Source organism: Bos indicus, chromosome 25 (genome assembly GCF_029378745.1).
Source record: "Bos indicus isolate NIAB-ARS_2022 breed Sahiwal x Tharparkar chromosome 25, NIAB-ARS_B.indTharparkar_mat_pri_1.0, whole genome shotgun sequence".
In the NCBI taxonomy this organism is placed as follows: Eukaryota; Metazoa; Chordata; class Mammalia; order Artiodactyla; family Bovidae; genus Bos; species Bos indicus.
In genome coordinates, this window is record NC_091784.1 from 26,325,272 (window position 1) to 26,351,606 (window position 26,335).

General features: G+C 48.8%; 1 protein-coding gene and 2 non-coding genes across 5 annotated transcripts in view; 1 reads left to right on the top strand and 2 right to left on the bottom strand.

The window, feature by feature from the left end:
- KATNIP (katanin interacting protein) overlaps positions 1–26,335 on the top strand; it is a 229,835-nt gene that overhangs the window by 173,564 nt on the left and 29,936 nt on the right. For all 3 annotated transcript variants that reach the window (XM_019988190.2, XM_070779846.1, XM_070779845.1), the window contains 3 exons: positions 9,380–10,247; positions 23,116–23,841; positions 24,880–25,085. In XM_019988190.2, coding sequence (XP_019843749.2) covers positions 9,380–10,247; positions 23,116–23,841; positions 24,880–25,085 — 1,800 coding nt within the window. The remainder of the gene's footprint in view (positions 1–9,379; positions 10,248–23,115; positions 23,842–24,879; positions 25,086–26,335) is intronic.
- On the bottom strand, positions 4,079–4,151 carry TRNAG-UCC (transfer RNA glycine (anticodon UCC)). The gene has a single exon. It is a non-coding gene; the product is annotated as a tRNA-Gly (tRNA).
- Positions 25,767–25,839, bottom strand: TRNAG-CCC (transfer RNA glycine (anticodon CCC)). Its single transcript has one exon. It is a non-coding gene; the product is annotated as a tRNA-Gly (tRNA).

The window sequence follows — 26,335 nt, forward strand, 5'->3', positions numbered from 1 at the left end:
CTCAGCCCCTTGGCCCCTTCTGTTCGGGACCCAGCACTCCTGGGCAAAGAGAGCAGTGAAGGATGGAAGCTCGTCTTCTCCCTGTGCATCGGGGCCAGCCCGAGCGCCCAGCAGGAGACAGAACAGCTGGGCTGGGGGGCTGCCTGGGCTGTGCACGAGTGAGGTCCAACGGCACACAGCTGGCTTGGCTCCACTCGTGTCCCCATACCAGTGAAGGCTTTGCCTTAAAGCTGCAGTCTCCAACCTTTTTGGCACCAGGGACCAGTTTCCTGGAAAACAGTTTTTCCACAGACTGGGGGTCGGGGGGTGGGGCTAGGTTTCAGGATGATTCAAACACATTACATGTATTGTGCACTTTATTTCTATTATTATTAACATCAGCTCCACCTCAGATCATCAGGCATTAGATCCCAGAGGTGGCGGACCCCGGCAGTGGACCCTCCCTGGCATCCAGCAAGTGGGCCTAGCCAACGCTCTGCTCCAAATGATTTCCTTCCGGCTTTGCTGCCTGTGCCCAGGGCCAGGTATCAGTCTCTAGGCAAAGTGTGTTGTGAGCACAAGAGCCCCCGCCTCTGCTAGGCTTGTTGTCATGATGAAACCAATCCGCCATCAATCTTCCCTGAGCAATTCGTGTGCTCATTGGAAGAGACATGTCATTCGACCCCAGGGCCAAGGAGGGATGTGGCCTTACCGAGTCAATTCAATCACTTAGATCAAAATGATATTAATATTGTTGGGTTCAAATGCATTACAGTCCCAGCGTGATTGGTTCTGGGCAGCTGGAAAGAAGGGTAAAGCCCTTTTTTGGACAAGGAATGGTGCTCCCCTCCACCAAGTGCCAGTCACAGAGTTTCAGTGTCCTTTTGAAAATGCATTGCAAAAGGGGTTTGAGGCAGCGTCAACAAAGGGCATAGCAATAACTCTAGTTAAACGAGGAAGAAAATGTGAGCACCAAGGGACAAGTACACACACACACACACACACACACACACACACACACACACACAAATGATTCTCGAGGGTAAGGTCATCCGCAGAATGGAATTTCACCTGGAATTCTTGGAAGCCAAGGCAAAGGAGGAAATAGGACTAGAGCCCTCTGGTTGGAAGGAGGAAGCAGGCTCGTTCTTTAGCAGCAAGAGAATTTTCCCCTGGATTTATTCCCAAAGGCACCCTTCGTCCAGAGCTTCACTGCGGGGGTGCCGACGAGTACAGACCTGCAAAATCTCAACCCCGTCTTCCCCACGCCTCAGAAGTGTATCTCAGATGGCTTCCGACCACGTGCTTGAGCTGTGACGGTTGCATCAATATGTACATAAATACGTAGGAAAAGTCTGCAAGGACGGGAGCATGGGCATGCCCCCCCACCCCCGCCAGCACCCACTTCGATTGCCTCTGGGGAGTGAGGAGGAGTCAGGATGGGAGTGTGAGACTCTTGGTCCATGAGGACTAATTGAAAAATAGAAGTAGGAGCTTAGAGTGCACCCAAAGCAAGTGATTCTGCCAGCGGCCAGGCAGGCACAACCGAGACCAAGGCCTTCTCCAGGTCTGGCTTGACCCAGAGAGAGATGGCAGTAGGAGATTGGGGTGCCAGTGAGAGTGGCTCTCTGTGCACCAGCTGTGTGACCTCAGGGAAGGCTGAGCCTCAGTTTCTTCATCTATCAATGGGCCCTAATGTCCACCCTGGAGTTGTTTGAAGGACAGCATGGGACAATGTGTGTGGCCTTTCATGTTTCACACTTGGCATCCCCAGATGCTGTTCCCCACCCGGGATCCCACCCTGGTGTTGCTTGGGTCAGATTCACCTACAGATATGGCTTGTTTGATCTGGAGGGTGTTGGAACTTTGGCAGATTTAAACACCATCAGGCAGGGGGTGTGAGCCTCTCAGTTCCCCAGGACCCCCACCACTCCCGCTGGCCTCAAACCTAACCTTCTCTCTCCTACCTGTCCAGTCCTGTGAGCACTGGTGGTCCCAGCCTGCCCCAGCCTGCCACCCCTCTCTATTCCCACTCAGCCAGGCTTCTTTTTATTTCATGTATTTATTTGGCTGCCTTGGGTCTTAGCTGTGACATGCAGGATCCTCACTGCCTCACTTTTGTTGTGGCCCACAGGCTCCCTAGTTGCGGCCATCAGCTCAGTAGTTGCAACACACAGGCTTAGTTTTGACATGCAAGAGCTTAGCTCCCCAACCAGGGACTGAACCCACGTCCCCTGCATTGCAAGGTGGATTCATAACCCTTGGACCACCAAGGAAGTCCCTCGGCCAGGCTTCTTGGAGAGAGCTGAGATCAGGAGGGGCTCTAGATGGTGCGCAGATGGTCAGCGAGCCCATTGTGGAGACCAGGCATCTCCTGATGGGATCCAGGATACCCACCTCGTGACTGTGGGACTGAAAAGCGTGCTCCCCACCCCCTCCCCCCACCTCTTTCAGTGACAGCGTGTCTTCTCCAGATGTTTGCACGGCGGTAATTTTGCAGAAGTACTCACTGGAAGCTGCCCGGGCTGTCCTTCTCCAGTAGCTATTTCCTGATTAATTCACAGCACGCGCTTGCTCTGCGCCTCCGCTAAACAGAGAACACATCCATATAAACGTGTAAAAGGGTGCTCTGAGAATCGACTTTTCTGACAGGCAGCAAATAGCAGCCTGCCATCCCACAACTGGACGATTGAAGCCGGGTTCCTGTTGTCTAACGGTTCTCATCCCAAATTGCTCCGGAAACCTTCAGAACAGTAGCTCAGTGAGCTACGAATTTAGTTAGAGCTTCCCTGCCCGGCTTTCAGGAAGGCAAAAGGGGGGGAAATGAGTCTACATGGACACATCTGGGAGTCTCCGATCTCACATCCCAAGAGTAGATCAGAAGGCAAAGCAAGACGGAACACGGTCTGGGGTTGAAACCAACAGGCTGCCATTTTTCTGATCAGGTTTGTTCTCTGAGGATTGTTAGCAGCGCTACCCGGGGAGAAGAGTGGCTGTGTTGCTTCGTTTGTAATTCCAAAATGATGGCCGAGCAAAAACTGTGTGCCAGGTGCTTGCTGGGCCCTTGGATGAGACTGGTAGCACCTCTGCTGTCTCAGAGCTGGTTTATTTACTTTTTAATTGTGGTCTTCGTTGCGGCGAGGGCTTTTCTCCAGTTGTGGCAAGCAGGGGCTCCTCTCTAGTTGTGGTGGCTTCTGTCATTGTGGTCAGTGGGCTCAAGGGTGTGTGGGCTTCAGGAGTTGCAGCTCTCAGGCTCTAAAGCACAGACTCCGCAGTTGTAGCATACGGGCTTAGTTGCTTAACGATATGTGGGGTCTTCCTGGGTCAGGGATTGAGCCCATGATTCCTGCATTGGCAGGCGGATTCTTTACCACTGAGCCACCAGGGAAGCCCTGGAGCTTAAGTTTGAGTGTGTGTGGGCATGCTCAGTCATGGCCAACTCTTTGCAACCCCATGGACTGTTTGGCACCAGGCTCCTCTGCCCATGGGATTTCCCAGGCAAGAATACTGGAGTGAGTTGCCATTTCCTCCTGCAAGGATCTTCCTGACCTAGGGATCAAGCTCGGTCTCCTGGCTTGCAGGCAGATTTTTTTTTTTACCACTTGAGCCATCAGGGCAACCCTAACTTTGAGTGGGGGAGACAATAAATAAATTAGAAAGCTGATGAACAAGACCATGTCACAGACAGGAAGAAAATAATACAGGACCATGGGCTAGAAAGGGGATTGGATGGGGTGGGGCCTGCTTTAGGGAGAGCAGCAACATCTCTTTGAAGACAAGGAGGAGCCAGCCTTGCAGGTCTCTGGGACAGAATGTGCCAGACAGTTGCTCAGGTCCCGAGGTGGCCTTGAGCTCCACAGAATCACGGAGCAGCAATTGGAGTCGTGTGTTGGGAGGAGGAAAGGAAGGGGAGAGAGAGGTCATCGTGGGACCAGATCACACAGGCTATGTTGACTCCTGAAGGGAGCTGGCATTTATTCTCAGAGTGATAGGAAATTGTGGCGTGGTTTTAAGCAGCGGCTGCCATGATCTGATTTGTTTTTGTCGTTGCTGTTTTGTTCTGTTTTCTGGACATACCATACAGCCTGTGGAATCCTAGATCCCTGACCAGGAATTGAACCCGGGACCCCTGCAGTGGAAGTGCAGAGTCCTAACCACTGGACCACTACGGAATCCCCTAGTGATTTAAGTTGCTTTTTAAGAAGGACTGGCTGCAGAAAATGAAATGTGTGTGCTGGGGTGGGTTGGGGGCGGGTGTGTGACAGTGCAGAGTGGAAACACAGAGACCAATTAGGAGGCTACAGTTGTTGTCTCTGGGAGAGATGGTGGTGGCCCGGGCTAGGAGGCAGTGGCCACCCGGGAAGAAGAGGTCAGATTAGGGAGGGCTTTGGGAGGTGGAGCCATGGGAGCTTCTGATGGATTGGATATGTGTGTGAAAGAGCAAGAGGGCTCAAGGACTCCTAGTCTGGGGCAGTTGGTTGAATGAAGGAACCATTTTTAAGATGGATGAAGATGAGGTTTGGGAAAAGTAAACTGATCATTCTGTTCGGGGCATGTTAAGGTTGAGATGCTTGTTAGATATGCAGGAGGAGTAGTCACGTGGTCACTGGGGTCGGATAGAGAGGCCAGAATTGGAGATTAGAACAGTCAGGAGTCCAGTGTCCAAACAGCACTGTTTACATTAGCCAAGACACGGAAGCAACCTGAATGTCCATTTACAGAGACTGGATTTAAAAATATATATATATATATCAGATCAGATCAGTTGCTCAGTCGTGTCCGACTCTTTGTGACCCCATGAATCGCAGCACACCAGGCCTCCCTGTCCCTCACCAACTCCCGGAGTTCACTTAGACTCATGTCCATCGAGTCAGTGATGCCATCCAGCCATCTCATCCTCTGTCGTCCCCTTCTCCTCTTGCGCCCAATCCCTCCCAGCATCAGAGTCTTTTCCAATGAGTCAACTCTTCGCATGAGGTGGCCAAAGTACTGGAGTTTCAGCTTTAGCATCATTCCTTCCAAAGAAATCCCAGGGCTGATCTCCTTCAGAATGGACTGGTTGGATCTCCTTGCAGTCCAAGGGACTCTCAAGAGTCTTCTCCAACACCACAGTTCAAAAGCATCAATTCTTCGGTGCTCAGCCTTCTTCACAGTCCAACTCTCACATCCATATATATATATGTCATATATATATCAAATGATATATATGTCATATACACACACACACACACACACACAGTGGCAACCCATTCCAGTGTTCTTGCCTGAAGAATTCCATGAACAGAGGAGCCTGACAGGCTACAGTCCATGGGGTCACAGGAGTCTGACACGACTTAGCAACTAAACCACCACACTCACAAGGGAATACTACTCAGCCATAAAAAGAATGAAATAATGCTGTTTGCAGCCATATGGATGGACTTAGAGATTATCATACTAAGTGAAGTGAAACCTTTGTTGTGCTTTACTCACTTAGTCATGACTGACTCTTTTGCGACCCCATGGGCTGTAGCGCCCAGGCTCCTCTGTCCATGGGATTTTCTGGGCAAAATTATTGGAGTGGATTGCCATTTCCTCCTCCAAGGGATCTTCCCAACTCAGCGATCGAACCCATGTCTCCACGTCTCCTGCAGTGCAGGCAGATTCTTTATTGCTGAGCCACTGGGGAAGCCCAAAGTAAAGTCAAGAGAAAGACAAACATCATATGGTATCACTTACGTGGAATCTAAAAATTGATACAAATGCATTTATTCATCAAACAGAAACAGACTCATGAACATAGAGAACAAACTTGTGGTTACCAAAGGGGAAAGGGAGTGGGAAAGGATGAATTAGGAGTTTGGGATTAACGGGTACTAACTGCTATATATAACATGGATAAACAACAAGGACCCACTGTATAGCACAGAGAACTATATTTACTATTTTGCAATAAAACATAATGCAAAAGAATCTGGAAAAGATATATACATATATAAGTGAATCACTTTGCTGTACACCTGAAACCAATACAACATTGTAAATCAACTATACTCCAGTAAAATAAATTAAATAGTTGGGAGTCACCAACGCGAGGATGAAATTTAGGGCCTTGGGCCTGAGTGGGACCACCTAGTGAGACAACACAGGAAAATCAGGAGACCCGGGACCTGCCCAGCCAGTCAAGGAGCAGCCGGGAGCCTGGGCTGCTGTGAGAACAGGAAGCAGGGGGATGACCTGCCTAAGGACTGAGAACTTCCCAGTGTGTCTGGTCACCTGCTGGACCCTAAGACGGGTTGTCCAAACCAGGGCACCCTTGGGAGTGGAAGGAGGGCCCTGTGAGTGATAGACCAGGACAAGAATCAATCGGAATCATCCAGACAACAAGGATGATTGTTATCATCCCAGTTACTGGCAGCCTTGGCAGAGTGGGTTCATGCGGAGGGGAGGAGGCAAAGGCTGACTGAGGGAGGTGCAGCCTCCCAGAGTCTGCTGTGAAGGTGGATGAACAGACAGACTGTGGGGTACCCCAGAATAGACTGCTGCTCCTCAGCAATAAGAAGGTATAAAACTCTTCACGTCGGCAACATGGATGAATCTCGGAGATATTATGCTGGGGGAAAGAAACCAGACCCCCAGGCCCCATGGAGGCCATAGTGTGTGAGTCCTTTTGTATAAAAATTCTAGAAAATGCAAACTAATCTGTAGTGACAGAAGGCTGGTGGGTGGTTGCCTAGGGGTGGGGTGGGAGGGATTACGAAGGGGTATGAGGAAGCCTTCAGGTAATGATCGTGCGTGTATATGTGTTAAAACTTAAGTTGTATTTGTTGTTCAGTTGCTAAGTTGTGTCCAACTCTTTGCAACCCCGTGGACTGCAGCGCTCCAGGCTTCCCTGTCCTTCACTATCTCCCGGATCTTGCTGAAACTTATGTCTATTAAGTCGATGAAGCCATCCAACCATCTCATCCTCTGTTGCCCCTTCTCCTCCTGCCCTTTGTCTTGCCCGGCATCCGGGTCTTTTCCAGTGAGTCAGCTCTTCGCATCAGGTGGCCAAAGTATTGGAGCTTCAGCTTCAGCATCAGTCCTTCCAATGAATATTCAGGGTTGGTTTCCTTTAGGATTGACTGGTTTGGTCTCCTTGCTGCCTAAGTTGTATGCTTTACTATTTATTTTTAATTGAAGTATAGTTGATTTACAGTGTTGTTTTAGTTTCAGATGTAAAGCACAGTGGTTCAAATATATATATATACATATATACATATAAAAGATTATATATGTTATACCCTTTTACAGATTCTTTTCACTTATAGGTTATTACAAAATATTGAATGTAGTCCTCTGTGCTTTAAGTAGATCCTTGTTGGTTATCTATTTTATATATAGTTGTGTGTATGTGCTAATCTCAAGCTCTGAATTTATCCTTCCATCGCTCCTTTCCCATTTGGTAAATGTAAGTTTGTCTTCTCCGTCTATGGGTCTGTTTCTGTTTTGCAAATAAGTTCATGTGTTCTTTTTTTTAGATTCCACATGTAGGTGATATCATATGATATTTGTCTTTCTCTGTCTTACTTCACTTTGTATAATATTCTCTAGGTTCATCCATGTTGCTGCAAATGGCATTACTTCATTCTTTTTTTATGACTAATATTCCATTATATATATACTTCTAGCACATCTTCTTTATCCGTTAAGTTGTACACTTTAAATATATCCAGTTTACTGTATGAGGTAGGTATTACATTCCTCAAGAAAGCTGTTTATTAAAACTGTTTTTGTGTAAAAAAGAATGACCAAATAGGGCAGTAGTAGAAGGTGTGGTTCGATTTTAAGTGTGAAGCATTGTTGCCTGATGTGGGGCACACGTGCGAGGAGAGGGGGAGAGAGAAGACCAGGCAGGGACCCTCTTGTGAAGGTCATTTTGTGTCATGCTGAAAGTGAAAGTCGCTCAGTTGTGTCTGACTCTTTGCGACCCATGGACTATACAGTCCACGGAATTCTCCAGGCCAGAATGCTGGAGTGGGTAGCCTTTCCCTTCTCCGGGTGATCTTCCCAACCCAGGATCGAACCCAGGTCTCCCGCACTTCAGGTGGTTACCAGGGGTTCAGAGTTCATCTCACGTGCCTGTCATCCTTCAGCTTCTGTGTGCAAAGAAACCATCCAGATTATCCGTCACAAGTGAAGTGCCCACACTGCATCCTCTGGGCTCCCCTCTGATTGCAGCCACAGTGAGTTGAGACAGTTTCTGGGCATGCCAACTGGGCACCACCCCCAGTGCCTCCAGGCTCTCAGCCTTGCTGCTTGGGTCCTTTCCCCAAAGCCACCAGAGGGCTCAGCCTGTGGACGTGGCGGGGCATCAGTGCCCCCTGGGGCAGCCGTCAACCGCAGGGAAGGGGGTCAGTGGATAAATGTCCAACCCCCCACCTTTGGAGGGACATTTCTGAGATTCTTTCTGCAGGTTGCTTACAGTGTCCTAGCTGGAGGGAGCCCCAGTTGCCCACAGCAGTGACCAGCCCAAAAACCTTTTTGCAGTCTCACCTGCCCTACCTGACTCTCCCTCAAAGGAGCAGCTGCCCATAAGCTACCTGCACTCAAATCCTTGTCTCAGGCTCTGCTTTCAGAGCCCCCAAAATACGGCCCTCCTGGGACCTAGGACGCCTGCATTTCATGTGCCTGCCCAGCTTTTCTGGTGCAGGAGGCCCAGAACCCATACTTTAAGGAACTATAGGCGGCAAAAACACATGAAGGATTTCACAAAGGGATGTGATGGGGCCAGATCCAGCTCTTGTAGGAAATTAACTCTGGTGGCAATGTGAAGCTGAGGATGAAGGAGCAAGAGACAGGAAGCAGGCAGACCAATTAGCAGGCTATTACCCGTGTCCCAGCAGGAGGTAATGATGACGAAGATGGCAACAGAGGAGCCTCTTTGTGAAAGGCCTTTGATTTATAGCGTATGGAACCCTTTGCACTGAAATGAGATAGAGCCTGATTTAATAGCCCTAGTGCTGTGGTCTCAGAAAGCTCACGTTTTTAGCATCCCACATTTCTCTTTTTCATCTGCTACTTTTTTTTTTTTTTTTTTTTGGCTTCACTGGGTTTTCATTGATGCACTGTGGACTTTCTCTAGTTGTGGCAAGTGGGGGTGACTCTCTAGTTGTGGTGCGTGGGCTTCTCATTGCAGTGGCTTCCCTTGATGCAGAGCACAGGCTCTAGGCAGACAGGCTTCAGTCGTTGTCCACATGGCTTAGTTGCCCCACCATATATGGAATTGTCCCAGATTGGGGATCAAACCCGTGACCCTGGCACTGGCAGGCAGCATCTTAAACAGTGGACCACCAGGGCAGTCCCTCATCAGCTGCTTTCAAAACTTGATACATCAGTGCAATGCCACGCACCTTCATTTTGTGAAATTTTATCTTTTTAGGACTTTGACATCGGGGCTAAGAACGTGAAGCTTTATGTCAACAAAAAACTCATCTTTGACGGCAAGTTAGACAAAGGAGGTGGGGAGGCCCCACAGAGCATCCTGGTGGGGCTGCAGGATGAGAGGATGGAAGAGAGCGATGCTGCCCTCTTGGAAGAAAGCAGAGGTGTCCGCAAGACGCCCGGAACCGAGGGGGACGAGGAACTCCATGCCAGTCACTCGCAGCCAGCTGGAGCAGGAGAGGATGTGAAGGTTTCTTCACAAGGAAATTTATTTGTTGGAAGGATGAATTCTCCCGACAGCGTGAAAGACAGTTTGTCCCAGTTAGAGGAGGAGCTCAGCAATTTAGCCGCCCCATCCTCGACAGGGGGCGAGCCCAGGGGTCCTCCCCACTGCCCCCCTGTGGAGTGCCCTCCTCCTCCTGACCAGGAGCTCTCACTGCTCCAACAGCTGGAAAACCTCACGGGCAGAAAAGTCTCTGAGCCACCAGGGAAAACCCCATCCTGGTTACAACCTTCTCCCGCGGGGAAAGGCAGGAAGCCGGGAGGCCCGAAGTTGAAACCCCTCTGGCTGAGTCCAGAGAAGCCGCTGGACTGGAGAGACGAGCTTCCGTCCGACGATGTCATTGGCGAGGGGCCTGGAGGATCCAAGGCCAGGGATAAAGGCTCCAGACGTGAGCAAGGGCGGGTGAACAGCTGGAATGTCATCACCGCTGAGAGAGCTCAGAGGACGACCCCCAAAGTCCACGGTGATGACTTTGACATCTTTAACCAGCCCCCCCACAGGGAGCAGCCTGCCAGCGGGAGGAGGGGCCTGAGGAGGGATGCTGTCAGCCTCAGTCATGGTGACGGTCAGCCAGCCAGCAGAGGTAAGTTCCAGAATCCATCTGACTCACTGGGTCTATCTCACTGGAGCCAGGGGCGCTAACTGGCATAAAGCTGTATTACTTCCTGGACCTCAGTTCCCCCACCTGCAAAACAGGAAGGTTCTTGTCAACCGAGGGTCACAGATTCCCTGTCTCAGGGCCACAGGGGTAGTAGCAGTGAGTGAAGAGGGTAAGGCACACTTCGCCTGTGAAACCCACAGGCGTGTTTGTCACTGGCTCCAAGATAAATTCCTTTGTCCATTTTTCTTGCTGACCGTGGCTTTTCCAATCTAGTCTGTTATCTAACCTCTGATAGAGACTTTTGGTCTCTAATTACCTCACTTTATTCTTAACTGTACTGTTAGGAAAATAATGCAAGTGTGATGATAAATAGCAATTGATTCTTGCCTGGGAGTTGGAAGGACTATAGGGAGTGGTGAGGACTGTGGCAAACTGGAGAGCACAGACCCATATAAAGGGGGCTTTTTGGCATTCAGAAATACAAGCCCAGGGCTTCCCTGGTGGTCCAGTGGTTGAGAATCTGCCTTGTCATGCAAGGGACATGGGTTCGATTCCTGGTCAGGGAACTAAGATCCCACATGACACAGAGCAACAGGCCCATGGGCTACAATGAAAGATCTCACATAATGCAACTAAGACTGAAGGCAGCCAAATAAATAAATATTAAAAGAAAAAGAAATACAAGGCCCTTGGGCCAGATCTCCCTTTTCCTTTTATCAAGATAAATCAAAATTGTAGAATATTCTTATTTTTCAACATTGACCACTGATAGAGATTATTTTTAAAACCACTGTTTGGGTCCAAACAAAAAAAAAAATCCACATCTGGTAGCAGGATTCACCTGTTTTGTGAACTTTGCAGTAGATTATCTCTAAGAGATCTGAAAGGAGATGGGTTTGCACTGAATATTTGCACTCAGATTTGGCTACCAGGACAAAATGTCGCAGAGCAACACGAGTCAAACCACTTGAATTCAGACTCAGCTACTTGTAGACCTGAGACTTCTCGCCTGGGTCCTGTAGAGCTGGACACTTCCACTTTCTGAGCCTCAGCATCTTCATTTGTGAAATGGGAATGAACCCCCACAACTGGCCCTCCCCGCACAGCATTGTGAGAAATGAATGAGATGATGGCTTCAAAATAGTGACCAGAGCCTGGCATGTGGAACGTGCTCCAGAAGCAGGGGCCATTATTTCAACCCTAGCTTCTATATCCTTTATTGTCCACAAAGCTCCTGGACCTACCGACACAGGGTTCACCTCGAGATCCTCTGGGTTTATCCCCACTCTGTACCACACAGAAGCACAAGCCTGAAATCAAACGTTTATCCTGGTTCCCCACTGCCAACCCAAACTGTGGGCAAGTTCTGAAATCCCTCTGAGCCTCCATTTCCTCATGTGTAAGGAGGCAGATAATACCCAACTCATGGTGGGCTAGAAACTGGGAGGATCAAATGCGATCATACAGGGGCAGCATTTGGCACTGAATCTGGCACATAAGAACACCCAGCAGATGTTTGATGCTGCTGTTTATTATTATTGTTGTCAGCGGCGGCGGCAGCATCCACACTCTGTGATGCAGCAGCAGCGGCATGGGATGGTGGTTTAGCTATATGCAAAGCCCATGCATATACTTTTAGTGAATTACATTAGCACCCACACCATTCTTGTCTAGTGGACAGACCCCAAAGGTCTGCATTTAGCCAGAGTTACACTTAGAAATGTGGAGAGTTTGTGGTCTCTTTCAGACTCTCGATGTCACTTGGGGCAGAGCAGTTCCCTCAGACTCTTGAGTACCTTTCCATGGTGAGAGATGGCTCCCTTCTCCCAGACAGAGCTTCTGTTTCTGACTCCCCAGCCTTACAGACTGTGCTGCCCGCCCCACCAAGACTTAACCCTGAGACTGTGTATCAGAGAGGAGAGCAGAGTGGAAGAAAAGGACTCTTTAGGGGCAGCGGCCATATGTTATTTGTGTTGGGATCCCTAGGACCTCGGGTTTCCTAGGTAGCACTAAAGGTAAAGAACCCACCTGCCAATGCAGGAGGCATAATGAGACTGGGGTTCAATCCCTGGGTCGAGAAGATCCCCTGGAGGAGGGCATGGCAATACACTCTGGTATTCTTGCCTGGAGAATCACATGGACAGAGGAGCTTGGTGAGCTCTTCTCCAGGGTGTCATAAAGAGTTGGACACGACTGAAACAACTTAGCACACACACACCCCGGGACCCAGGTGCCTGACTCATGGTGGGTCTCCTGCAGTGTGTGGGAGGAATGATGAAAAGAAAGAACTGCAATGGCTAGATGCATGGCATGTTTGCAGTAAACCAGGCTGGGCATCTAGGCATATTACTCAAACAGGCTCATTTAATTCTCATACCAGCCCCATTTTACAGATAAAGAAAATGTGGAGATCTCCCTGGTGGTCCAGTGGTTAAGAATCCACCCACCAACGCAGAGGACATGGGTTCAGTCCCTGCTCTGGGAAGGTTCCACATGTCACAGGGCAACTGAGCCTGTGCACCAAAACTACTAGAGCCTGCGAGTCGAAACAAGAGAAGTCACTGCAATGAGAAGCCCCACCCTGCAACCAGAGAGTATCCCTCATTTGCCGTTAACTAGAGAAAGCCCATGCACAGCAATGAAGACCCAGTGCAGCCAAAAATAAATTAATGAGTTAAAAAAAGAAAATGTAAGGTCAGAAAGCAGGGTAAGGTGGAAGGTTCAAAATGGTGGCATACGAAGAACCCACTCACTTCCTCCCATGGACGCAACAGAACTACAATTGCATGTGAAATAATTCCCCCTGAAAAGGACCTGAAAGCTGGATGAACAACGTCTCCACAGGAAAGGGTAAAAGGACAACATCAAGGTGGGTAAGGGAGGCAGAGAGATGATCTCATTAAGGAAAAAAACACACCCCAGCCATGACAGTCTGCAGATGCGAGGATTACACAGGTACTGTTACTTTCTCTGGGGATTAAGGAATTTGAGCATTAGGCACCCCGATTCTTGGATCCTGCACATGAGAGATGAGCCCCCAAAACATCTGGCTTTAAAAACCAATGAAGAATACACCCCAAACTATGGAACTGCAGAGAACGGAAAGCTAGCTTTTAAAGGGCTCACTCACAGATTCACTCAACCTGAAAACCAGCACAAAAACGCTGGGTTAAAAAGTGCATGGGCCATAGGTGAATGGGACCCACGTATTAACCTCAGAGCATCTGCTGGACCCATTTTGGATGCTCCCTGGGAACTGAGAAACCAGAGGGAGCCATTTTTGCAATTTCAGGCCACTTTGCTAGTCCTAGTGCCTGTGGGTGTCATTTTGGAATTCTCCCTCTAGTCTGAGCACCAGTAAGCACACCTCACTTAGAACTCTACCCACCCCTATACCTCAGCCAGGCCTCACAGCTGACTAGGTGATAAAGCCGGCCCACTAGAACCCAGCAGCCATCGGGCCAGCATTGCTGTCTTTCCAGGGGTTAGCCCTGTCTCCAGTGCATAGCAGCACCCATGACCCCGCCACAACAAGAGCGTGCATGCAACCCATAAGGGGACACCCTTTGAGCACCTGGCTCTGGTTGCCAGGCAGAATTGCATTTCTGAGCCCTGCAGGATATCTCTTACATAAGGCCACTCCTTCAAGGCCAAGAGAGGTAGCCGATTTACCTAACATCTAGAAACAAACACTGAGAATTAGGCAAAATGAGGAAACAGGAATATATTGCTATTGAAAGAACAAGACAAAACTACCAAAAAAGAACTAAACAAAACAAAGATAATAATCTACCTGGTAAAAACTTCAAAATAATGGTCAGATGATGCTCACAGAAATTGGAAGAAGAATGGACAAACCCAGTGAGAACTTCAACAAAGAGGTAGAAAATGTAAGAAATTATCAAACAGAAAGTATCACTGAACCAAGAAATACACCAGAGGGATTCAATAGCATATTGGATGAGATAGAAGAACAAATCAGCAGGCTGGAAGACACAGCAATAGAACTCACCCAGGGACAGAGCAGTGTAAGAAAAAAAGAATGTTAAAAAATAAAGATATTTTAAGGGAGCTTTGGAACATCAAGAAGAATAACATTCATATTATAGGCTCCCAGAGGAAGAGAAAGGGCATGAAAAATTATTTGAAGGAAAAGTGGCTGAAAACTTCCCTGGGGAAGGAAACAGACATCCAGATCCAGGAAGCCCAGAGAACTCTGAATAAGAGGAACCCGAATAGACACATACTAGCCTGTACACCGCAACCACTGAGCCTGTACTCCAGTGCCCTCGAGCCACAACCACTGAGCCCATGTTCCCTAGAGCCTGTGCTGGCAACAAGAGACGCTGCTGCAGTGAGAAGTCCCTACGCTGCAACTGGAGAAAGCCTGTGCACAGCAACATAAATAAATAGAATTTTTCAAGGAAAGAAAGAAATATGACATACCAAAATCTGTGAGATATAGTAAAAGTGGTTCCAGGAGGGAAGTTCGTGGCACTAAAGGTTTGCCTCAAGAAATAAAAAACCCCAATAAACAACCTAACGTTACACCTAAAGGAACTAGAAAAAGAAGAACAAATGAAGCCCAAAATTAGTAGATGAAGGAAATAATAAAGATCAGAGCAGAAATAAATGAAGTAGAGACTAAAATTAATAGAAAAAAAATTGGTGAAACTAAGAGCTGATTCTTTGAAAAGACAAATGAAGTTGGGAAACCTTTAGCTAGACTAACCAAGAAAAAAAAAAGAGAGAAAGAGCTCAAATAAATAAAATCAGAAATGAAAGAGAAGTTACAAGGAATACCACAGAGATACAAAAGATCATAAGAGACTACTATGAACAGTTAGACACATAAATTGGACAACCTAGAAGAAATGAACAAATTCCTAGAAACAAACAATCTTCTAAGACTGAATCAAAAAATCTTCCAACAAACAAAATCCCAGGACCAGGTAACTTCACTGGTGAAGTCTATAAAACATTCAAAGAAGATTTAATATCTGGTCTTCTCAAACACTTTAAAAAAACTGAAGAGGACGGAAAACTTCGAAACATTTTATGAAGTCAGCATTATCCTGATAGCAAAACTAGACAAGTACGCCACAAGAGAAAGGAAGGAAGGAAGAAAGAAAATTACAGGCCAGTATCACTGTTGAATATACATGCAGAAATTCTCAACAAAATATTCTCAAACTGAATCCAACAGTACATTAAAAGGCTCACACACCATGAGTAAGTGGGGTTTTGTGGATCACAACAAACTGTGGAAAATTCTTAAAGAGATGGGAATACCAGACCATCTTACCTGCCTCCTGAGAAATCTGTATGCAGGTCAAGAAGCAACAGTTAGAACTGGACATGGAACAACAGACTGGTTTCAAATAGGGAAAGGAGTATGTCAAGGCTGTATATTGTCACCCTGCTTATTTAACTTCTATGAGAGCCCAGAAATAAACCCAAGCCTATATGGACTATTAATCAATGGCAAAGGAGTAAAGATATAGAATGGAGAAAGGACGGTCTCTCCAATAAATAATGTTGGGAAAACTGGACAGCCACATGCAAAAGGATAGAACTAGACCACTATATTAAACCATACCCAAAAATTAACTCAAAATGGATTAAAGACCTGATTATAAGACCTGAAACCATAAAATTCCTAGAAGAAAATACAGGCAGTAATCTCAACGACACCAGCCTTAGAGGTGTTTTTGTGGCTCTGACTCCAAAGACAAGAGAAACAAAAGCAAAAATAAATAAATGGGACTACATCAATCAACAAAGCAAAGGAGACCATCATCAAAATGCAAAGGCAGCCTGTTGATGGGAGATGATATCTGCACATCATGTATGTTTTAAGGGGCTAATATCCAGAATATACAAAGGACGCATACAACTCGACAACAAAAAACAGGTTTAAAAGTGGGAAGAGGGCCTAAATAGACATTTTTCCAAAGAAGACATACAGATAACCAACAAGTACATGGAAAGGTGCTCAGTGTCACTAATTATCAGGGAACTGCAAATCAAAACCACAAGGAGATACCTCCTCATACCTGTTAGGATGGCTACTGTCGACAAGAGATAACGAATGTTGGAGAGGATGTGGAGAAAAGGGAATTCTTGTATACTGTTGGTGAGACTGTAAATTGGTACAGCCACTATGGCAAACAGTATGGAGATTCCTTAAAATATTAAGAGTAGACTGCTATATGACCCAGCTATGCCACTTCTGGGTACTTATCTGAAGAACATGAAAACAGTAATTTGAAAAGCTATTCGCACCCCCATGTTCATTGCAACATTATTTACAAGAGACAAGATACGGGAAAAAAACCTAAGTGTCTGTTGATGAATGAATAAAGATGCAATATGGTACATGTATGCATGGAGTGATATATGTACAATGTAATGTACATGAGTGGACCCTGAGGGTATTATGCTAAATGAAATAAGTCAGAAAGAGAAAGACAAATACTGATGTCTTCACTCATATGTAGACTCTAATAAACAGAATAAAATAAGAACAAATTCACAGATATGGAAAGCAGGCTAGTGGTTACCAGAGTGGAAGGTGTTTAGAGTGTGGGTGAAGTGGATGAAGGAGGTCAATTTTATGGTAACAGATGGGAGCTAGATTTATGGTGGTGATCACTTTTTAGTGTATACAGATATTGAACAACCATGCTATACACCTGAAAGTTATATGATTATAAAAAGAAAAGAAAACATGAGGTTTAAGTAATTTTCCCCAGGTCACACAACCAATAAGGGTTGGAGCAGGATTTAAGGCCAGGCAGCCCTGCTGGCTTCAGCAGTGGCTCAGCGGTAAAGAACCTGCCTGCAATGCAGGAGATGCAGGACACTCGGGTTCCATCCCTGGGTCAGGAAGATCCCCTGGAGGAGGGCATGGCAACCCACTCCAGTATTCTTGGTGGAAAAATTCCATGGACAGAGGAGCCTGGCGGGCTACAGTCCATGGGGCACAGAGTCAGACATGACTGAAGCGACTGAACATCACACACAGCCTGGCTCCAACATCCATGCTTCGTGCTACTACCCTTCAGCGCCCTGCTTGCTCTACTGTCATCAGCCACCTGCCCCCAGAAGCCTTAGGCAATTCCAAGCCTTCCTGGCAAACAGACCTAGAGAACCGCTGGGAGTTATGAGGTGATGGGCATTTTTGTAACTTGTCCACGATCCGAAGACTTTGTCTCACTTTAATTTCCTTCCAGGCATTTCACTGCTTGGCTCAACACACATTAAGAACTGAGCTCTTGAGATTTCATGCTTGTTAAGCTGGTCGTGCTAAAAAGGAGAGTTGCTTAGAAATTTTAAATTACTCATTACATAGAGCCAAATCCCACAGCCATGCCCTTCAGGAAAGGTTCGGGTCGAGCCCTCCAGCAGTGCTTGTAGAATGAATGACTGCCCAAGTTCCTCCCTGGGGTTGGAATCCTGCTGTCATCATAAGACATAGCCTGGAAATCCTTTTGTCCAACAAAGTATCTCATTGTAAGCACATCTACATTTTGGAAATGTCTTTATCTGGGCTCAGTTAGCTACAGGTGAATGAAATCTCAGCAGTCCAGTTTGAGCATAAGGGGGTGTTATTTGAGAAGCCTCTCGCCCTGCAAAGACAGGATGCATCACATGGGATTGAAAGGAGGAGCCAGAAAGCCAGCAGGCACCAAGGATGCTTCTCCTGAACTCTCCAGGGCTGCTGGGCCCTCCCTCTGCTTCTCTGCAGGTCCATTTCCCCTCACTGTTCCTCCTGAGATCAGTTTTTTCAACTCTGTGCAAATAGCAGGAAGTGGCCTTGCAGTCTCTTTTTCTGACATTAGTGAAGTGAAGTGAAATTTGCTCAGTCATGTCCGATTTGCAACCCCATGGACTATACAGTCCATGGAATTCTCCAGGCCAGAATACAGGAATGGATAGCCTTTCCCTTCTCCAGGGGATCTTCCCAACCCAGGGATCGAACCCAGGTCTCCCGCATTGCAGGTGGATTCCTTACCAGCTGAGCCACAAGGGAAACCCCAATCCCAAAGACACGGCAGAAGCTGATTGGTTGGCTTGGGTCACATGTCCACTTCTTGTCCTATCAGCTATGGCTATTCACCTAGAATAAACGTGGCTCTGTTGCATCTCACTATGTGCTTTTTCACTTCCCCTTTTAGTAGCAATTAGTGCCTACCTCAGGGTTTCCCTCATGGCTCAGCTGGTAAAGAATCCACCTGCAATGCCGGAGACCTGGGTTCGATCCCTGGGTTGGGAAGATCCCCTGGAGAAGGGAAAGCCTACCCACTCCAGTATTCTTGCTGGGAAAATCCCTTGGACAGAGGACACTGGAGGGCTACGCTCCGTGCAGTTGCAGAGAGTCGGACATGACTGAGCAACTAACACTTCATAGTGGTGCCAGTGGTTTTTATAAAGTGAAGTTCAGAACTTTGCCGTTCATATTAATCTCCACCAAGGAATAGTTTTGAACCTTCAGGCCCGTCATCTCATATTGCTCCCTCCCAAACCGTGCTGACTGCAGATGAAAGCAGTAGCTTTCTGTTGTCCGTTCAGATCTGTGGGGAGGAATGTTGACGGACAGGACAAAGCACTGATCCCAGCAGTTGCCCGACTCCCAAGGATTAACAAGTCGCCTGTCCTACTGCAAACAGAGGGAAACTTGGCCCCAGCCTGCTGTCACATCTGAGAGGTCCAGGGCGAAGCCTACACCTCTCCACTTTTAAAACCCAGAGCGTGCCTCTCTAGGGGAGAGTGGGTCAGAAAGCAGACACGGGATGAAAGCCAAGTCCTGCCTTTCTCGCACACCCCAGCAGAGAAAGGCACGCTGAGTCCCTGACACACATGACTTTTGGTGCTTTCTCCTTCCGTGCCCTTGAAGACCAGCCCAGCCCATTCATTTCAGTCAGTGGAAATCAAATCACAATAAACTGAGGTGCTGACGATCCATATGGAAGTTCCTTGTGCCAGATGTTAAGCCTCACGCCTGGAAGCAAGGATGGGAGGGACTCCTGGGGTCTTGTTAATGACAGATGAGAAGTGGGGGGTGGTGAGGAGGTACAGGAGGACTGACAGGCGGAGGGGGGAGTCCCTCGGCCTCCAGCCCTGAGCACAGTGGGGAACGTGATAGTGGTGCCAAGCCCCCGTCCCTTTACTGACATACACTTAGGAGCACGTCCAGGCACCGGTTCTGTGCCAGGCCCTGGGATGCAGCAGGGGAGAGGGCAGAGAAGGCCTCTCCCAGAAGGAGGGTGTCTAGAAGAGCCGGTGTAGTGGGTCTCTGGGGCAAGAGCGTTCCTGGCAGAAGGGCACCGTGAGGGCAAAGTCTCTGAGGCCAGGAGAGACTTGTGGGTGGAATGAAAGGCTGGCATGGCTGGAGTGGGATGCTCATGGAGAGAAGGGTGGGAGGTGAGGCTGGAGAAGTCAGCTGAGGTTGGGGGGTGGGTCACACTCAGGGCCCTGGGGGCACAGTGAGGAGTTAGATTTTCTTTATTTTCAGTATCGTAGTGAAAAGTGTTAGTTGCTCACTCGTGTCTGACTCTTTGAGACCCCATGGACTGTAGCCTGCCAGGCTCCTCTGTCCATTGAATTCTCCAGGCAAGAATAGTAAAGTGGGTTGCCTTTCCCTTCTCCAGGGGATCTTCCCGACCCAGGGATTGAAGCGGGATCTCCCACTTTGCAGGCAGATTCTGTACCATCTGAATCACCGGTATAATAGGGATAATGCCAATTAGAGGGTTTGATCAACTCCACTTTAGATATCTGGAGTTGGAAGTGACAGAGTGGACATGTCTGGATGTTCCAAGGGATCGTGGAAATTGGAACATGGTACCCCAGGGAGAGAGGCCAGAACTTGGCTTATGACAGTGAGCAGGGCTTGCATGGGAGCCAGGAGCTGGATGAAGGGAGTGTTGGGGGAGGACAGGAGGGGGCTGAGGCGGTCTTGTGCAGCCAGAGTTAGAGCACCGGGAGGAGCGGAGGGCGCTGTGGCACAGAGAGAGGTGCTGTCGGCAGGGGAGAGTGGAGAACCAGGAAGAGATGTCTCCTGAGCAGGTGGAGGGGGCACCTACCTTGCCCGGGACGTCAAGCAGGGACAGAGGACCGAGAAAGATCACGTGCTTGGAGTCATTGTGTACTTGGATAAAGTTGCTTCAGTGGAGGGGTGGTGGGAATTATAAGACTCTTAGGGATGCAAAGGACAGAAAACCACCAGGGGTTTGACTTCAGGCATGGCTGGAGTGTCATCAGGACTCTCCAGCTCTCAGTTCACATCCACCCACTTCATTCTCAGCCACGCTTTCCCATCCCCACAATGTAGCCAATGGCCACTCCATCCCTCCATCCCACCAGCTCAGCATACATGCGTGTGTGCTAAGTCACTTCAGTCACGTCCGACTCTTTGCAACCCCATGGACTGTAGTCCACCAGGCTCCTCCATGGCATTCTCTGAGCAAGAATACTGGAGTGGGTTGCCATGCCCTCTTCCAGGGGACCTTCCCGACCCAGGGAAGGAACCTGGGTCTCTTGCGTCTCCTGCATCGGCAGGCCCATTCTTTACCACTAGTACCTCCTAGGAAGCAGCACCAATTTAAAGACAGCCTTATCCTTCCCCATAGTTCCTTTCATGAACCCAGCTTGGAAAGGTGCTGTCAGCATTCACCTAAACTGCATGGCCTAAAAGTCCAGGGTACCCAAAGAAAAATCGGGATTTTTGTTCCAACGAGAAGGAGAAGTGGAGCTTGGGTTGGCAAAACGCAACAGCTTTGCACAGAGGAGCCGGGTTACAGGGGGTAAAGAGAGGGTGGGGGTCATGAAGATGCAGTGTCTGCAATGAAAGGAGGGATAAAATAGGACAGCAGTTGGAGGGAGCCACAAGATCAGGTCAGCTTCCTTTTTCTTTCAGGTAGGAGAGATTTATGCATGTCTGCAGGCAGAGAGAGGGGAGATGCCAGTGGGGAAGGAGTGATTGAAGATTCTGGAGAGAGGAGATAATTGATGGAGTCAGGCCCCCTGGGAGACAGGCAGAAAATGGAGTACAGGGCACAGGACGAGATGAAAGGAGAGGAAACAGAATGCCAGGGTTGCCAGCTGCTGTTTCTCCAGAATGACACCCTTAGGTGTCGGTTAGCCATGGCTTGGCCCGGGGGGCCGGCCACTGCTGGATGCGCGTGCTGGGCTTTACTGTCCTACAAGGAGGAGGGCAGGGCCTTCGGAGCCACCCCCTGAGGGCCAGGCCCCTGTTCTCCACGTGCTCTGGACCTAAACTCGGCTCTTGGAATCAATTTCATCACAAATAGAAGTAAATTCCTTACCTTTTAGTATACCTGGGTCATTTGGCTTTTTTAATAGAGTTTTGTCCTTGATGATAAAAATAATACACATAGGGAACTTAGAAGAGAAGATGTCAAAGAAGAAAGTTCAAATCTTTCCTACTCCCCACCCAGGAATGATATTAACACGTTGGGACATGCTGCCCACACGAAAGGCTGCATCTGAAATAGCATATCTGGCTTTCCCCCCCACCGCCGCCCCTCCACATAACATTCTTTCACAAGCCTTCCACCTGCCATTCGGCAGTCTTTGAAAAACTCTGTTAGGGTCATGTGATTGTGACAGCCTCCAGAGCAGACCCTAGGGTTGCTGACTCAGACGCCGCAGGCAGCCGCATCGCTTTGGGTCGGGTGAGTTTCTGAAGTGGAGATGACTTCCGGCAAAGGTTCTCCCACAACCAAGGAGTGTTCCCTTGATTTGCATGGTCGTCGCATTTTTAGAAAATCCAAAGTATATTGAAAAAATACTTGTCTCTTTGTAAAACAATGAAGTTCCAGACTCGGGTGACCACAAACAGTTTTTTTTTACCAACCTGAATGGTGCCTGAGACAGGAGACCAGAGTCTGTGCCTGGACCATTCCTAGTCTCATCCCTGGCTCCGCCCTTCAAGTATCAACAGGGCCAGCTGGCACCGAGACAGCCAAGAGCATCACACCACCCACCGGTGAAGAATCGGGGGGAGAGATAGGGAATTTGGGGTCAACAGGTACACAATGCCATCTTTAAAAAACCAACAAGGACCTACTGTATAGCACAATGAACTCTCCTCAAAGTTATGTGGCAGCCTGTATGGGAGAGGAGTTTGGGGGAGGATGGATATGTGTATATTTATGGCTGAGTCCCTTTGGGGTTCATTTGGAACTATCACAACATTGTTAATTGGCTGTGTTGTTGTTTAATTGCTAAGTTGTGTCCAACTCTTTGCAACCCCATGGACAGTAGCCCACCAGGTTCCTCTGTCCATGGGATTTTCCAGGCAAGCATACTGGAGTGGGTTGCCATTTCCTTCTCCAAGGGATCTTCCCAACCCAGGGATTCAAACCTGTGTCTCCCGCATTGCAGGTGGATTCTTTACCACTGACCCTATGTTAATTGGCTATGTGTCCATGCTAAGTCAATTCAGTCGTATCTGATCTTATCTCATGTCTGACTCATGTCTGACTGTAGCCGCCAGGCTCCTCTGTCCATGGGGATTCTCTAGGCAAGAATACTAGAGTGGGTTGCCATGCCGTCCTCCAAGCGATCTTCCTGACCCAGAGGTCGAACCCTCATCTGTTACATCTTCTGCATTGGTGGGTGGGTTCTTACCGCTAGCACCACCTGGGAATTGGCTATACTCCAATATAAAAAAGTTTAAAAAAAAATACCCACGGTTTCTAGAATATGCCCCTGAGGGTGACCCCACCCAGCTGAGAGCCACCAGATGAGATGATGTGTAAGGGTCCCCACTGCCTCCTGCACCACTAATGGAGTTTCACCCCTCCTGTGTCCTTCCTTCCAGAAGGCGCCTGGTCCACCCGGATGCCGCCACGGCCCCGGTGGCACAGCGAGCCGGAGCACACCTTGCACGAATCGTGGGACTCCCTCACGGCCTTCGACCGCTCCCACCGGGGACGCATCTCTAACATGGAATTCCAGGGCGATATCCTGGACGAGTTCCTACAGCAGCAGAAAAGCAGCCGGCAGAGCGACCAGCCACCCCCCTGGAAGGAGGAGAAGCCGGAGCCCGTGAAAGGGCAGGACCACGGCTCCCCTGAGGCAGACGACGGGGGTGACTTCAAAATCCCCGTCCTGCCCTATGGACAGCACCTGGTCATCGACATCAAGTCCACGTGGGGGGACAGGCACTACGTTGGCCTCAACGGGATAGAAATATTCAGTTCCAAGGGGGAGCCGGTGAGAATCGAGAACATTCAAGCCGACCCCCCGGACATCAATATCTTACCAGCCTACGGGAGAGACCCCCGTGTGGTCAGCAACCTCATCGATGGGGTAAACAGGACCCAGGACGACATGCACGTCTGGCTGGCCCCCTTCACGCCTGGCAAGTCCCACTCCATCTCCATGGACTTCCTGCAGCCTTGCCAGGTCGCCCTGATCAGGATCTGGAATTACAATAAATCACGGATCCATTCTTTCCGGGGCGTGAAGGACATCACGATGCTGTTAGACGCGCAATGCATCTTTAAGGGAGAAATTGCCAAGGCCTCTGGAACCCTGACGGGAGGTATGGTATGGCTGTAAGAGTGTTCTTGAAGCTCCTACCCACTACTCGCTGAGGCTCTGAGGAGAAACTAACTTAGTGTCTGGCCAGTGACAGATAGATCCCTCTGCTTTCCTAGACCCGGCCCTCTCCTTGCCTTTTGCAGAGGGGTGTGCAAGAGCTGGTCTTACTGCGATGCCTGCTCTGGGTACCAGCCTTGCTCAGCTTCCTAGGGCCTGAGTCTGACCAGGGGATTCCTTCCATAAGTGACTGATGGAGAGAGTGTTCTTGGGAGAACCTGTAGGACAGGGAGGGATGTAGGATGTGGAAGGGTTGGAAGAGAAGCTAGGAAGGAAGCTTTTTCGGGGGAAGCCCAGCCTCAGCCTGATCCCAAGGGGAGCTCAGGAGTGTAAATTTCAGCATTTGTCCTGCCTTATGGCAAAGCAGCAAGGCTTTGGAACCCCCAGGCTCCCCTGGCGGGGGACATAACTCCCACACCCTTCAGGCAAGGCCCCCTGCAAGGACCAGCGAAAGATCTGTGTGGAGCACCAGCAGGATCAGCTTCCGCGCCTCGTGGGTGCCTGTGCAACATCCCTTATTTCATGACAGATCACAGTGATCCTCATTAGATTGTGCTAAGGCGCTCAGCCGTGTCTGACTCTTTAGGACTCCCTGGACCATAGCCCGCCAGGCTCCTCGGTCCATGGGATTCTCCAAGCAAGAATACTCGAGTGGGTTGCCATGCCCTTCTCCAGGGAATCTTCCCAACCCAGGGATGGAACCCGGGTCTCCCGCATTGCAGGCAGATTCTTTACTGTCTGAACCCCCAGGGAAGCCACCCTCATTAGATTAGGTGCCTTCATTAAATCTGTATGGTTCTTACAATCCCTGAATTCCATTTGCAAAGATGTAAAGAAGAATAAGGCTCAGTTACTCAAATCAAAACCTGTTAGTAGGTTGGAATTTTCCTAGCCCAAAGATTGATGGATTTAGGTTCCCAATCTGCTCCTCGTTGCGATGTGGGATGAGCTGACTCTTGCATCTTCCCGGTCCCCCTGTCAGCTCCAGAGCACTTTGGCGACACGATCTTATTCACGACCGACGATGATATCCTTGAGGCCATATTCTGCTCTGATGAGACGTTTGACCTGGACGTGGAGAGCCTGTGCAGCCTGCAGAGCGAGGAGGCCCTGCAGAGGCCCAGCACGGCCGATGGCCAGGGGGAGGAGAGGCCGCACACCCAGGCCGGCTCGTGGGCTGACGACCAGGTAGGACTGGTGGTGAGGGGAGCGGTGTGGGAGCAGCGGGGACGGCACCCAGATAGATTTCTGCTCCTGACTCAGAGTAGAGCAGGAGGGATGAAGATGGATGTCCCGTAAGCTGCTGGCACTCCTGTTTTGACATTTCCCATTTTTCTGCTTCATTTTTTGTGCTGTGTGTCGTATTTCATTCTCTAATTTTTTTTTTTTTTAACCAAAGTGAAGAAAGTATTCAAATTTTAATCAAAGCTGGGGAAATCAGTTCTGTGTCATCTCTGTAATTTAGAGGTTGGCAGTCTCAGGGGAGTTTTTGCTTTGGGTTGTGTTTTGATCACTCACTGTTGTTTTTGATGGAAGGGCTGCAAATGCTTTTAATAGGCAGACTTGAGAATTAAAATAATGACGATCCTGGCAGTCACTTCTTGGGCACATATCGTGATCAGTCGTGGAGCACTTGTCTTGGTGTTTAACCCTCCTCACAGCCCTTGGAGTAGAGATGATTAATAATATCCCTATTGAAGAAACCAAGGCTCAGACAGGCTAAGGGACCTATCCAGGGACACCTCGTAGGGGAGTAACAAGGCTCGAACTTGAATGCAAGACTCTACCAAGTCTGTGCTTTTCTTTTTTCAAATATTTACTTATTTTATTTGGCCAGACTGGGTCTTAGTTGCTGCATGCGGGATCTAGTTCCCCAACCAGGGATCGAACCTGGGCCCCCTGCATTGGGAGTGCAGAGTCCTAGACACTGGACCACCAGAGAAGTCCCAAGTCTGTGCTTTTAATGGACTAATTGAAAATGAAAGATGACCTTCAGGACAATGGTCAGCCCAAGTCAAAGACCAGTGGTCATGGTGAAGAGATGCCAGGGTCTCCAGGGATGTTCTTGAGGCCATAGGAGAAAGAGGACATAGTTAAAGAGGGTGGGGAGAAGAGTGCAATCAACCAACCAGGAACCAAAGACAAAAGGTTCAGCTACAGGAACGTCACGACCAAGACAGGGCAGTGATACGGCTGTCGACCGCACCGTGTTCACAGGTTGCAGCCTGCAGGGGCCCGCAGAGCACCACGTGAGATGGGGAAGGGGCGAGGAGAGACCCTGTCCTCCCCTCACCAGACAAGCTAGCTCATTGCCAGTGATTGTCCTGATTCTTTCATAGAAAGCCAGAAATCTGGATTGTTACGTAAAATCTCCCCAGTAAAAAAAATGTTGGCCACCAATTCATAGTATTTTCAAACCTTCTGCAGGCCGCAGAACA